This window comes from Sciurus vulgaris (assembly GCF_902686455.1).
Source record: "Sciurus vulgaris genome assembly, chromosome: 6".
Taxonomy (NCBI): domain Eukaryota; kingdom Metazoa; phylum Chordata; class Mammalia; order Rodentia; family Sciuridae; genus Sciurus; species Sciurus vulgaris.
In genome coordinates, this window is record NC_136466.1 from 161,131,664 (window position 1) to 161,145,963 (window position 14,300).

At 39.2% G+C, this 14,300-nt stretch overlaps 1 protein-coding gene across 5 annotated transcripts in view; it reads left to right on the forward strand.

Moving 5' to 3' along the window:
- DNAH5 (dynein axonemal heavy chain 5) overlaps positions 1 to 14,300 on the forward strand; it is a 301,487-nt gene that overhangs the window by 254,905 nt on the left and 32,282 nt on the right. For all 5 annotated transcript variants that reach the window (XM_079145501.1, XM_079145505.1, XM_079145502.1 and 2 more), the window contains exons 69-71: positions 5,339 to 5,460; positions 7,465 to 7,614; positions 14,000 to 14,245. In XM_079145501.1, coding sequence (XP_079001627.1) covers positions 5,339 to 5,460; positions 7,465 to 7,614; positions 14,000 to 14,245 — 518 coding nt within the window. The remainder of the gene's footprint in view (positions 1 to 5,338; positions 5,461 to 7,464; positions 7,615 to 13,999; positions 14,246 to 14,300) is intronic.

Sequence of the window (14,300 nt, forward strand, 5' to 3'; positions counted from 1 at the left end):
CTTATTCTATCCTGATAAATCTTAAATTTGGTCTTTTCATGATATCCCATGATTCTTACAAGTTCTGTTCATGTTTTCTTAACATAGCGTCTCCCTGGTTGACTCTATTTTCAAGCTTATATATTTTGTCTTCATTGCCTGCGGTTCTGTCTTCCAAGTGGTCTAGTCTGTTGGTGATACTTTCTATTGAATTTTTAATTTGGTTGAGTGTTGCCTTCATTTTGAGAATTTTTCTTTTTATTTTTTTTTCAGATTCTCTGCCTCTTTATTGAAGTGATCTTTGAAGTGATCTTTCACTTTCTGTATTTTCTCTCTGATTTCATTCTTATGCTATCGATTCCTTCGCAGAACAGTTTAACTAACTATATTCATTCTGAACTCTTTCTCTGACATTTTTTTCCACTGTGGTGTTGATGGAGTCTGTTATTGGAGTAACTTGGTTTGTTTGGGGCAATTTGTTCCCTTGCTTTTTCATGTTGTTTGTGTGTGTACCCATCTAACAGTATGGATCTGAGGCAGTAGAGTTTCTACCCTATGGACTTACAATGTCCCTAAATATTTCCAGTATCTCACTGTTTAAGGGGAGAGAAATAACAACAACCAATGCAAATAATATACAGCTTAAAACAAATAGTTCCTACTATGATGTTAATTATCACAATAAACAGAAATGATATGATGAGATAGTGCCTATAATAAAATCATCAAGTGTGCAAAAGGGTTTATAATTTCAAATGGTAGACAGGGACAGAACAGAAATGATATAGGATGTGATGATTTGAGGAAGGAGGAGAGAAGGTAGAAGTAAAAATTTAAAGGAAGAGTAAAAGAGAGAACAATAGAGATTGGCTATTAGTAGAAGGAAAGAGAATCAAGTGAAACAGGAGAAAAATAAATATAAAGTAAAAGTTTTTAAAAATCAAAAATAAAAATAAATGAATACAAGACAAAATTAAAATATACTAATTAAACATCTTAGTTCATTAAAAAAACTAATCCATGAAAAGTAATTGGCTTCAAAAATTCTAGAAATGAGAAAAAAGAGAAATATGAATATGTGTAAATGTCCATGTATCATTAAGGTCACAATCGAAAAGAAGAAAAAGAATAAAAAAAAAGACATTGATGAAAAATTAAAGAATTTTTTCCATTGGAGTTCAAAAAATTCTCAGCTTCTCTTCTCAGCAGTTTTAGATCTTCTAGAGTGTGATGGATGCTCCACCCTCTGGATTGCTGGAGAGAGAGGGGTAATCTCAGGCAGAATTCCTCGAGACAGGGTTTAGGCTTGGGTGAGTCCCAGGCCCTTTGCTGACTGTCAGTTGGTCTGGAGCTTCTAACTCGGCACACCTCCAACACCCACTACTTGCTGGTCCATGCTGGAAGACTTTACCTCAGGAATCTCCCCTGGGTTCCACTCATGTAGGGGTCCCAGAACTTACTCCCCTGCATCACCTTCATACCCCATGTTTTCTGGTCTCAGATTCAGTCTCCAGTCTCTCCTGTCCCCACCCTTCTGAGTACCTGGCCAGATGTGTCTCTCCCAGTGAGTCCTGCAAGCAGTCAGATTGGAGGGGGAGGGCTACAGCTGGGTGGGCTTCCACACCAGATGTTCCCAGTTTAATTTTTTCCTGGTCACTTAAGCACACTCTATGCCATGCATTGTGTATTTCCCGGGCCTGTATTTCAGGTCAAACTGGCAGCCCCATCTTCTAATACCATTATGATTAGAATTTCAAGGCATGAAATTTGAGGGGACATGAGCATTCAAATCAAAACACTCTCTAAATGCATTTTAAATGATTTTAGTCCTTGCATAAAAGTTTACATTGCTCTCACCAATCTCTTGAAAGGCAGGTTTACAACATAAATTTTTCCTGAGTTTCCACCAAAACTATAATGCAGTGTATAAATAGCTTATGAATAGCAAAGGCACACAAAAACCTGTCCAAACTCTGCAAGCATCTGATTCAACAAAATACAGTAAACTGCTGAAGGTACTACAACAATACCTACAATTTGCTGAACATATCATATGCGCTAGGATTTATAGGAAATATGTGAATTCTTAACAACTCTTTTATGTGCATTTTACTGTCCTTATTTTATAGATGTGGAAACTGAATCTTAAGAAGGTTAAATGTGCACATATACCACAGTTTCTTTATTCATTCACCTGTTGAAGGGCATCTAGGTTGGTTCCACAATCTAGCTATTGTGAATTGAGTTGCTATAAACATTGATAAGCTAATCCCCCAAAACCAAAGGCCAAATGTTTTCTCTGATAAGTGGATGCTGATACATAATGGGAGGGGGTGGTAAGGGAAGAATGGAGGAACACTAGGTTGTATAGAGGGAAATGAGGGGAGGGGAGGGGACAGGGGGAAGGGAAGATGCTGGAATGAGACAAATGTCATTACCCATGTAAATGTATGATTACATGAATGGTGTGACTCTGCATTGTGTACAACCAGAGAAATGAAAAGTTGGACCCCATTTGTGTACAGTGACTCAAAATGCATTCTGCTGTCATGTGTAAGTAAATAGAACAAACAATAAAAATTATATTAAAAAAAAAGGTTAAATGATGTGGCTAAGACTATTGATCAAGAAAGTGGCAAAACCAGTGTTTTAACTGGCATTCTCTTTTAACTCTAAACCTCAGGTTTGTTATCATCCTGCCAAACAGTATGCTTCACAGTTTTTCAGCCAGATCTGGACACTGTGTTCAATTTTATTTCCAGGAAGAAGTGCACTTCGTCCCTGAATTGACAATGCCTGCAGCAACTAGCCATTAGGAAAGCTCTGTGAGCTGGGGCCCAATCACTGCAGCCAGAAGTCGGTGACATAGTTAGGGTTCATTAGAGGAGGCAGCTCCTACCTGTGCATTTATCTAAGGTGATGTTTCTCCAGATACTCTCTTCCACAGTTTCTGATTTAGGAGAGTTGAAAAATGAAATTAAGATGTAGAAAGGAGCAAGGATTCAAGGGCTAGAAATAAAGAAGAGAGAGAGAGAGAGAGAGAGAGAGAGAGAGAGAGAGAGAGAGAGAGAGAGAGAGAGAGAGAGAGATCTTTTATAAATTCAGATCTAAACAAATAAGTTTTATTACTGTTACTATAAAATAGCAAGTTTATTTAAGTTTATTTAGGTTAGGAAAGTTGAATTTGGGGAGATTTGAGAGTTAAATTGTTGCCCTTGCCACTTTCTTGAGTATAGTCCCGAGCAGGTGATTTCATCTTTTTCACATTTCAGTTACCTCATCTACAGATCAAGGGTCGTTAAACACAGGACATATTCATATGCACATGGATATGAAGATGCACTGTTTTCGTGTACATGTGCTTGTGGACTCCACTCCCTCCAGGGCAAGCGTGTACATATCTCCATATTACTTCTAATACATAGTATTAGAAGGTGGTGACTTTGGGAGTGATTAGGTGGGACAAAGCCCTCATCAGTGGGATTTATGCCCCTATAAAAAAAGCTTAAGAGAGACCTCCCCCCAGTGTGAGGTTGCACTGAGAAGATGACTATGAATCAGAAAGCAAGTCCACAGCAGACCTCAAATCTGCTGGCGTCTTGATCTTGGGACTTCCCATCTTCCATAGCTATGGTTATAAGCTGAGTACCTCCAGGCTTGCCATATTCTATTGTAATAGCCCACATGGACTAGGACACTTAGCAACAGTGTTCTGCTACTGGTGGTTTAGTCATCTCTAAGGTGGCAAAGGATAAGTCCAGGTGGCTTTCTAAACTTGCCTTAGTTACAATAGTGCATAATTGTGTAACATGACTTATGTAAGTCTTTCATTGTAAATGTGTCATTTTTACCAAGTTTTATGGTAAAAACCCAAAGCTACTCTTTTCCCAGAGCATGAGTTTAAGGAGTCAAGTGAACTACACCTGTCCAAACAGCCTGGGTATCCTAAATGAGTCCTTTCTCAGCTGTTTGTTCATCAAGAGTCTGTTTGACCCAGTGCTGAGCTATCTAGGACAGAATCTCCTCCTTCAAGACAACAGCCCTTGCTTCGCCCCATCATGTGCCTTTGGAGCAGACACAATCTTCCCAACATAGTTGCCTTCTGCAAAACACTGAATAGTGCTTTGGCCTGCACGGAACACCCTTCAATAGGCTTTTCCTAACCTATATTATTCTTTTCAGTTTGTTGGAAAATGGGAAGTTGCCATGGAAATAGACGTGACATTTATTCAACACGATGCCATTGTCGTTAGGTCTTAAACTGCTCCTTGGAGTTAAAACAATCTGTTTCATTTTATGAGCTAATATCTCCATGGAAATGGCTTCGAGGCCACACTTATCTGTTGTAAATATACAAAAATGAAATTTGGAAAAGATAACAATTTAGTGGTGTACGCGGTGCCTGGGTAAAGTAGAGACTGGTTCAGAAAATACATTGGGTATTATTATTTGTTTACAAACTATTCTGTTTGGAAAAGGACTTTAAAGGTGATCAAACAGATTGGTTATATCCTTCTAAGAAAAATTATTAGAACACATTTTCCCTAAAATATTTTCATGAATGTTAATTATTAATCATTGTATTTTATGCTGTAGATGATTTCCTAATGCTTCCTTTGACATAAAATATGATTGTTCACACATTGAGTTTTTCTGAAGTGGGCAACCACAATATTTTTAAGATTTTGTTTTTCTGATGTTGCCTATATGAGTTACATGAGCTTAGGTAAACCATCAGCAAAAATGTAGGAGTCGGTACCAAATGGAAATTTTCATTGTGGTTACATAGACCAAACTTGAGTGATTCAGCAGAGTCCCTGGGATGTGCTTGAAATGGACATAACTAAAGTACTTGCTTAATTCTTCAAACACATGTAGTGCTACTGACATTTCTAGATAAATCCTCTATTTAAAATGATCTTACACCAGCATCAGGCCATTCTTAGTATTGACAGAGCTGCTCATTTAGCGACCTCTACCATGTCCTCAGTCCTGTGTGTGTGCTTTCCATATTCATCTCATGACACCCGAGCTTGTTGTTTCCATTCTGCAAATTTGGAAATTGAGTCCCAGACAGATGAAATGACTTGTTGTGGATCTTATCCAGGTGGAACTTGGATAGAATCCAGCATGTGCCTGGCTCCAAAGCTGTATTACTGACTATTAAATGGATTTTTCTAAAATCATCTATTCATTTATTACATTTTAAGCATGTTTTCCATTATGATTTATATTTCTGTACTTAATAAGTGTGCATGTAGTAAATAACTAAAATTAAAATATTTTAATGAAAAATTTACTGAATAGATTGTTTTACAGTAAAAGAAAGCTCTCTTAACTTTCTATATCTAAATTAAAGGTGGTGCCTCATTGGATCTTAAGGCCTGTCCTCCCAAACCATCAAAATGGATCCTGGATATGACTTGGCTAAATTTGGTGGAGCTCAGCAAGCTTAGACAGTTCTCAGATGTCCTTGATCAGGTAACTTGTTCTTTGAATAGGTTTAAGCTAATGTCATGGTGAGCAACTTCCTGATTTATCACTAGCTGCAGTAGTGGAGGAGAGAAGTCTCTTAATATTGTCAGTCTCAGCTGGTATTGCATGTGCTTGACCTTCATTGCAGCTCACCCACCCTCTGAGAAAGCAAGCTGCATGGGTTGCAGACTGGTTCTGCAGGAGGAAATGTGCCCAGGAAGTTCAACTAGTGCTGTCTTGGGCCATGTGTTAGAATCACCAACTGAAGGTCCACAGGTAGAAAGCTGATATATTCAACTAGATTAAATAATTACATATACTTAAAAGCCTTTGTCTTATTTGTAGAGATTAAATGAAAAGAAATGTGAAGAACCTGCCATGGAATACTAAATTTCCCTTCTTGCCTTTTTTCACTTTGATCTTCTTCCTCTCTTGATCCTTCCATTACTCTACTTTGGTTAGACATTTGGGTGTGAACTTCATGCAAACACTTGGCCCTTTATTTTTAGAAGCTGTTGCCCTTCCAAAATCAGTTAGGTCCTGAGGAATCGTGTGTGTGTTGAATCATGGAAGTTGGATATTGAAAGTTGAGTTGGGATAAGCCAGGAAGCAAGGTTTCGGATATCAGGTGACCACAAAGAAGTGAGATTGGCAGCAAGGTGGCTTTATTCACCTACAAGTTGAATTAAGACTTTGGTTGACCAGGAAATATCTTAAAGTTGGTTCTTGACCTTCCCAGTTCAAGTTGACCAAATGTTTAAGTTGTGCCATATTTTTCTGTTTTAGCTTATAACTGGTGATGTTGTTATTACTACCTTGTAGCCAGGGTGGAAACCATTCTTTTGGATGAGGTAACTTTGTGAGATATTAATATACTTTTTTTTTTCTTTGTGGGATGACTCTCAGTGACCTTTCCTGGATTATGGTCTGTCATTGAAGTTGCTGTCTTCTGGAGATTGTATCTTATGCCTGAAATCCTTCCACCTTGTATAGACTTCAATGATTGAGAGAGGTTATTTTATATTATAACATTACACTTTCAAAATATTAATTTAGGATATTATTGCCCCTGCTTTGATTAGGTCACAATCAAAGGAAATATACCAGAGTTCATAAGATTATGATTATCTTTAGATGTTGTTTCTTCAATGTTTTTTTTTTTTTTTGGTATTGGGAATTAAACTCTGGGCACTTGACCACTGAACACATCCCCAGCCCTATTCTCCTATTTTATGTTTTACTTAGAGACAGGGTCTCACTGAGTTGCTTAGTGCCTTGCCATTGCTGAGGCTGCCTCTGAACTCGTCACCCTCCTGTCTCAACCTCTCTAGCAGCTGGGATTACAGGCATGCGCTGCTGCGCCCCGCTTGTTCAATGTTTTTCATATGCTTCCTGTGTAAAGTTTTTGTCTCTTTGGTTTCTGAACCCCACATGATAATGCACTATGTCCTTTTACTCTTTACCAAGTTACCTAAAAGTAGCAGGTGTCTGATCATTCATTTGATATACCTCAAATGAACCTAAGTTGGAGGTTATTGGCTAGAAACTTATTTATTCAATAGTAAACATGTAAAATGTCTTCCTTTGTGTCTGGAGTGAGTGGAAGTGAGGATACATCAGTGAATAAAGTTTGATTCCTGAACATGTGAAGATTTTGTGTAGCAAATCAGACTCCATGTAACAGTGAAAATGAGTCTTCATTTATTTTCCTATTATTCACAAATTTGTAACCACAAAGACATTGAAAAAATTGAACATCCTAGTTGTCTCCCTACTTTGGAAGCTAGCTGTTGGCTGGTGTTAATATGTAGTCTGGCTTCGGAGCTAATTACATTTGATTTTTGGACTGTTAGACTTTTGGGCACTGAAATATAAAATGAAAAAATAGTAAAGGAATATGGTTCACACGTGTATAGAATGGTCAGAGGGTTTGATGGAAAATGTCTGTGAACTACTTCTGAAAGATTTTTTGAGTGATGTGACACATTTCTTAACCCATGGTGTTTTCAGATATCAAGAAATGAGAAAATGTGGAAAAGTTGGTTTGATAAGGAAAACCCTGAGGAGGAACCTCTTCCTAACGCCTATGATAAATCTCTTGACTGCTTCAGACGTCTTCTCCTTATTAGGTCCTGGTGTCCGGACAGAACCATTGCGCAGGTAAAAAGTGTATCTTAAAAGGAAACAGGTGAATGGCGTAAAGGAGAAATTCCCTTTAAACTCCAAGAAATATTTTAACTGTTATTAACAATGAGAATTCTCTTGTAGCCTTCTGTGTAATTTTCTAGCAACATAAATGTGAAAAATGGAAAAGTAAACCCTATACAAATGTGCTGAGAGGTACGTTTGACTGAGTGATTTATTAACCTCTTTTGGTCTAAGAGGTGCAACAAAAGAAAAAGAGAAAAACCTGATTCTAAGCTTGATGTATAGGCATAAAATAAAATTAATGCATTATTCTTTTGTACCATTTTCAATAACTCAGAAGTGATATAGGTGTTCTGTTCTCCTTGCAGTGAGTCAGCGTTTGTTTAATCAGGAAGAACGTAGAGGCATCAGGGAGGAGAGCGTCTAGAGGGAAGGATAGTGTTCCCCAACCTGGAGTCACTTCCCTAGAAAAATGTCAAACTCCAGATGTTAGAAAGATGATTTTATTAAAACTGTTCGAATTTTACATGTGGTTTAAATGTGACTCCTGCCCCCAAAAGATTCACTGTTTTGAAGACATTTAGTCAGTTGGCCTAGTGTCATGGTGATTTACCACTAAAAAGACTTGGGTCTTGCTTTCACCAATAAAAGTTCCATATTGCGCACAGGCTGACCCCTCAAGGACTTCTCCAGGAAGCTGTGGAGGACTGTAGACTGGAGTCTATAACAGAACATAGGACTTTTCCCCTCCAGTCTCCAGTGGGAGCATTAAAATGATATGGAGTGACCACCGAAGTCCACCTAGGTACCAGGAGTCATGGAAACAACTAGGTCCAATGATTTATGGAGAAAAGAAAAATGAGTTTTGTCACTCAGGATACCGAGGTCACCCTTCCTTTCAGTTTTTCTTTTCTACTTCATTACTTTTATTCTGCCCAAATGAATTGTCAAACAATTGCTTATTTCAGGGCAGTATAGGAGAGAAGGTTCAGGTACAACAGTATCTTTTCCTCCCTCCCTCCCTCCCTCCCTCCTTTCTTTCTTTCTTTCTTTCTTTCTTTCTTTCTTTCTTTCTTTCTTTCTTTCTTTCTTTCTTTCTTTCTTTCTTTCTTTCTCCCTCTTTGTGTCTCTCTCTCATTTTGTTTCTTCTTTTCTCATAGAAACTTCAAGGTTCAATGCTGAAATATAGGTAGATAGAACTTCCGTGTAACTGGTCATCTTTATCTTGGCTCTGTCATCCCTGGGCTGAACACAGCCATGGCCTTTAACAGTCAGCTTTGGTTCCTTCCCGTGTACTCTGGTCCAAATTGTGTGTTCTGGAAGAAATGGAATGGACCTGCCCTCTCTCAGCCTTTCTTGTCCTGCAGTGGCTTTCCATGTTTCTTCTGATAACACTCATGTCCTAAACAAGGTCTGTAGGCCTCTCTGGAAATGTGTGCTGTCCTCCGAAGATTTTATTCTCACTTTAGAGTCCTTTTTTTGATTTCCTCTAGATGACTTCTGGGGAAGAATATTAGGAGGCCTAGAAGGTAGATACATCCAATCTCCATCCCTGTAGTAGCATCTGGCTATGTGTGGCTGCTTGTCTGCATTTTGACTGTGATATGGTACACATCAGGGAATGCGCAGCAGCCTGGTTGCAGGAATGCTGCCCTGTCAGAGGGCATCCCTTGGTGTCTCAGGAGTACTCCACAGGTGAGGTCTGTTCAGGTGAGGAGGCTCATTAGTTCATTTTCTCCCCTACTCAAAGGTGAGCCTGCTTCACTGGGAACAGAGACTTGGGACAGAGTTGAGTGAAGAGTAACTGCAAAAATGTGACTCTCTGTTTCTATTCATGCCAACAAGGTGCCACCTTTTTAGATTGGCAGGCTGTGCAGAAGCTTGACTGCCCACCCTGAATCAGCTCTTCCATAATTTATACTGATATCCTTCTGTCCCTGGATGGTGACTTTCTCTCTTCTGTCCCCAAATTTCCTGTGTGTGTGCCCTCTGTATAGAATGCTCACCACTCTGACCCTCCTGCCTGTCTTCGTTGCCTAGGTGAATCCACTTATATCCAAGCAGCAGATTAAGTGCTCCTTTCACAAGCAAACCTACTCGATGCATTTCTGCAAGGTTAATTAGTTTTGTACTTTCACATCACTCTGCAGACTGCAAATCCTTAAAACTAGTTTACTTGCTGTCACTTGCTCAATGTATGTGTAACACTAGGGACGGGCTGATTTCTCAAAGCCTGGGTCTCTGTCCACTGTTTTGTCCTTAAAACCTGTCTCTGTGCCCTGAATAGAGGAGGAGGTCATGGTTTAAAGTTTATACCTATGTAGGAGGGAAATTAACCAGACCGGAGGGATGCAGTTATATCTGTGCTGGCCCAAGGAGATAATGCAGGGCATTAGGTGAAAGTTGAAAGAAGAAGAAATGCACTCCTGTTGGCCTGCATTATAGTTTCAGGTCCACGTCACACTGGAGGCTTGTCTGGGATTGCACAGTATCCTCATGTAACATCTTTGCATCATAAACTCATTACAGCTCTTTAGACTCGAAGCCATGGCTGGGGCCCTGTCTGAGAATGTCTTTCTGCAGGAACATGAATTCCATCCTCAGAATTCAGTCATAATTCCCATTATGAGCAAGATAGCCTCTCCCTCACCTGTTTCAGGAGTTGGCAAGACAGAGCTCACTGACAAAGATTGGCTCACTGCCTGTTTCTGTACAGCTTGTGAATCAATAATAATTTTTATATTTTAAATGCCTGAAAAAGTTGCAAGAATAATATTTTGTGACTTGTGAAAATTATATTCCCTTTAAATTTCAGTGTCTATAAAGCTTTTTAGGACTCATTTATTTTCATTGACAAATAATAATTATATATATTTATGAGGTGCAGTGTAATATTTCATTACTTGTGGTCATTGTGGAATCTGGTTATGGTGTTCATTGGGACATAGCCTTGCTCATTTGCTTATAAACTGCCTATGATTATCTGCATGATGCTGTGGCAGAATTGAATAGTTGCAGCAGAGACCATTTGGCTGTTAAAGCATAAATTATTGACCATCTGGGCCCTGAGTATTCTAGCACCTTAGTTCATGTCTTGTATGGCACTGTTCATACTGGGTCAGTGCTGACCTGTATGGCGGTATGGGCTAGGTTGGCACCTCATTGCCCTGGAGCAGCAAGCACTCAAATCTACATGGGGCACACGGTGGAGCCCCTGCAATGATGGCAGGTACCCGTGACTGAGGAACACTGTGACTCTGCAATGCCAGCGTGTCCAACTTTTGAAGTTCTTCCTGACCACAGAGCTCATGGCTCCACGATTCAGATTGAACATGAACGTAGGGCAGATTTTTGAGGAAATCAAAGAACATTTCAGGTAAACTTTTTCAATACCTGTCAAAAGGCTGCAGAAAAATGTGTGTGCATTTAGACCCAGGTTAGAGACTTTGATACTGCATTTTGATAACCTAGAAAAAATATTGAAAGGAATGAAAATAAATGGCACCTGTGCCCCAAAATCAGTTGGATGGAACTCCATCTACTTCTTCAGAATACCTCACGACCACTGGAACTGGAGGGAGGAAAGTTGGGACCGAGACCACTCCATGAGCGAGGGGACCAGGCACCAACTGGTCATTTCACTGCCACTGCCCTAGACCTCCTAGCGAGTGAGGGTCCTGACCAGCACTTCTGGAGCCTTTGGGAAGTCAGTGGAAAGGATTTCATCCAAAGTCATCAAGAGACAGTTGCCAAGTCCAGGAAAGCTGTGTCCTCTATCAAATGGACACACCTTTTAATCTTGTATTGACATAGTGGACTGAACATTATTGGGAGTGATAGGACTTCAGAAGGTGGTGGAAGGACCCACAGCACAATGACCCAGCTCTTTCTGAATTAGTGGCTACGGGTTTAGGGAATGGGAACATTCGTCTTTTATTTTTTTTATTTTTTTAATTTGCCCTCTCTTGGGCAAGATGAATATTACATAGTAGGGCCTTTAAGAGATACCCTTTCTCACATGTCCACAAACCAGGAGGAATCAGGAAGTATAACCACTGTGAACATTCAACATACTAGACTGAGTTGGCACCCACTTCCTTCTCTTACCAAGATACCAGAGGCATTGGTGAGCCAGGAGATTCCTTTGTCCTGGCCACCACCTCCCTGTCTCTAACCTGTAAAGAGGACAAACATGGTGAAGAACATCATATCAATTTGTAAGCTCAGGGACTTGGGTTACAACCATCATTTTGAGGATGAATAACAAAATATCAAAGAGTGTGTACTATTGGCTGAAACCAAACTGTGGATGCTTCTAAGGCAAAGATCATGGTTTCAACAGTCCTACCTCCTCTTGGGTCCAGGTCTATCTGAAACCTTTTGGACTCCAGGGAATTTCTGCTGAGGCTGTATTGGAATAGGAGTGGGGAGGTTGCACGGCCCTTGGGAGGGTTCTAGGTTGTGTGGCACCCACACCAGAGCCAGCCTGTTTCGAGAATGTTAAGGCAGGGAATCCTACCGGGGAGGGAAACCTGGATTTTGCCCACCTGAGTTGGGAGAAGACATCAGAAGTGGAGGAATAGTTCTTTTTTTGAGAGAATCCACTTATTAAGGGTCATATCACAATAGTCTTTGTTGAAAAATAAGTAGCACTTTTACCTTGTTTGAAAAAGGATTATATTTTTATTAGAGATATTTTTATGGAAGATAATGAAGGAGATGAAGTCTGTTAATGTCATATTGTGAACATGGGTTTCGTTCAGGCAAAATTAGAAGAAGGAAGACCCCAAAATGGAAAGGGGCGGTAACAATGATGAGAGGGAAGATTATTGATTAGATCTCTAGAAAATCAATGCTTGTTTGTGTTCTCGATAATAGCCATTCTAATCGGAGTAAGGTGAACTATTAGAGTTGTTTTAATTTACATTTCTGTAATTACTAGATTTGTTAAACACTTTTTCATATGTTTATTATTCGCCTATATGTCTTCTTCTGTAAAGTGTCTGTCCAGTTCCTTGACCCATTTATTGATTGGGTTCTTTGTATTTTTGGTGTAAAGTTTTGTAAATTCTTTATAAATTTTGGAGATAAATGCTCTCTCTGAAGTGTGTGTGGAAAAGATTTTCTCCCACTCTGTGGGCTCTCTTTCCACATTGTTGATTCTGTCCTTTGCTGAGAAAAAGCTTTTTAATTTGAGACCATCCCATTTATTGATTCTTGCTTTGTTTTCTTGTGCACAACAATAATAGATGTTAGCATGGATGTGGGGGAAAAGGCACATTTGTACGTTGCTGGTGGAGCTGCAAATTGGTGCAGCCACTCTGGAAAGTAATGTGGAGATTCCTCAGAAAATTTGGAATGGACCTCGTTATCCCACTCCTCAGTTTATACTCAAAGGTCTTAAAATTAGCATACTACAGTAACACAGTCACATCAATGTTTATAGAAGCTCATTTCACAATAGCTAGATTGTGGAACCAACTTAGATGCCCCTCAACAGATGAATGGATAAAGAAACTGTGGTATATATACACAATGGAATATTATTCAGCCATAAAGAAGAATAATATTATGACATTTGCAGATAAATGGATGGAATTGGAGAATATCATGCTAAGTGAAATAAGCCAATCCCAAAAAAAACCAAAGGCTGAATGTTTTCCCTGATAAGTGGATGATGAAATGTACTGGGGGTGGGGAGGTGGGGGGAACATTAGATTATGTAGAAGGAAATGAGAGGGAGGGGGGTATGAAAAATGGTGGAATGAGATAGACATTATTACCCTATGTACATGTATGATTACATGAATGGTATGAATCTATATGGTGTATAAACATAGAAACAAAATGATGTACCCCATTTTGTGTACAATGAATCAAAATACAGTCTGTAAAAAATTTTAAAAAATAAATAAAAAAGAAAATTGATGCATGCATTCACTTTCCAATACATTTCATTTAATGCATGGTCATTCAATAATTATCTATTTGATGTATACCCATTAAATACTAGGCATTGTGTGGTTTACTTGATTGTTTGAATACACATATTCATCTTATAGAATCCAAAATAATAAAATATCTTAGTATTTTTATTTTTTATGTATAGCAAGAAACAATCTGTATATTATAATGGGCACTGGACTAAGAGGTATTCAACCTGGGTTCTGGTCTTTGAACAGATTTTTTTTGGCAAGTGACACAGTCTCTCTGCTTATAGAACAGAAATATGAATAGCAAGCAAACAAGAAAAAGAAGTCTCTGCCCTTTTGCCTTGGAAGGGTTACTACAGACATCTTTGAGATACTTTGAAAAAGTGTATTTTGGAAGCTACGCTGCATTGTATATAGAAAGAAGTAGAAACAATTTTTGTTGACTTTTGTACTGTCTTTGGCAGGCCCGCAAGTACATCATGGAGTCCATGGGAGAAAACTACGCGGAAGGAGTCATCCTGGACTTGGAAAAGACATGGGAGGAATCTGACCCACGGACACCACTCATCTGTCTCCTGTCTATGGGCTCAGACCCTACAGAGTCTATCACTGCCTTGGGGAAGAGATTAAAAATAGAAACTCGTTATGTGTCCATGGGTCAGGGCCAGGACGTCCACGCTCGAAAGCTCTTGCAGCAGACCATGGCAAATGTAAGACCAAGTGTCCAGTTTAAACAATATCTCAAGATCATGATGCGAGCATCGC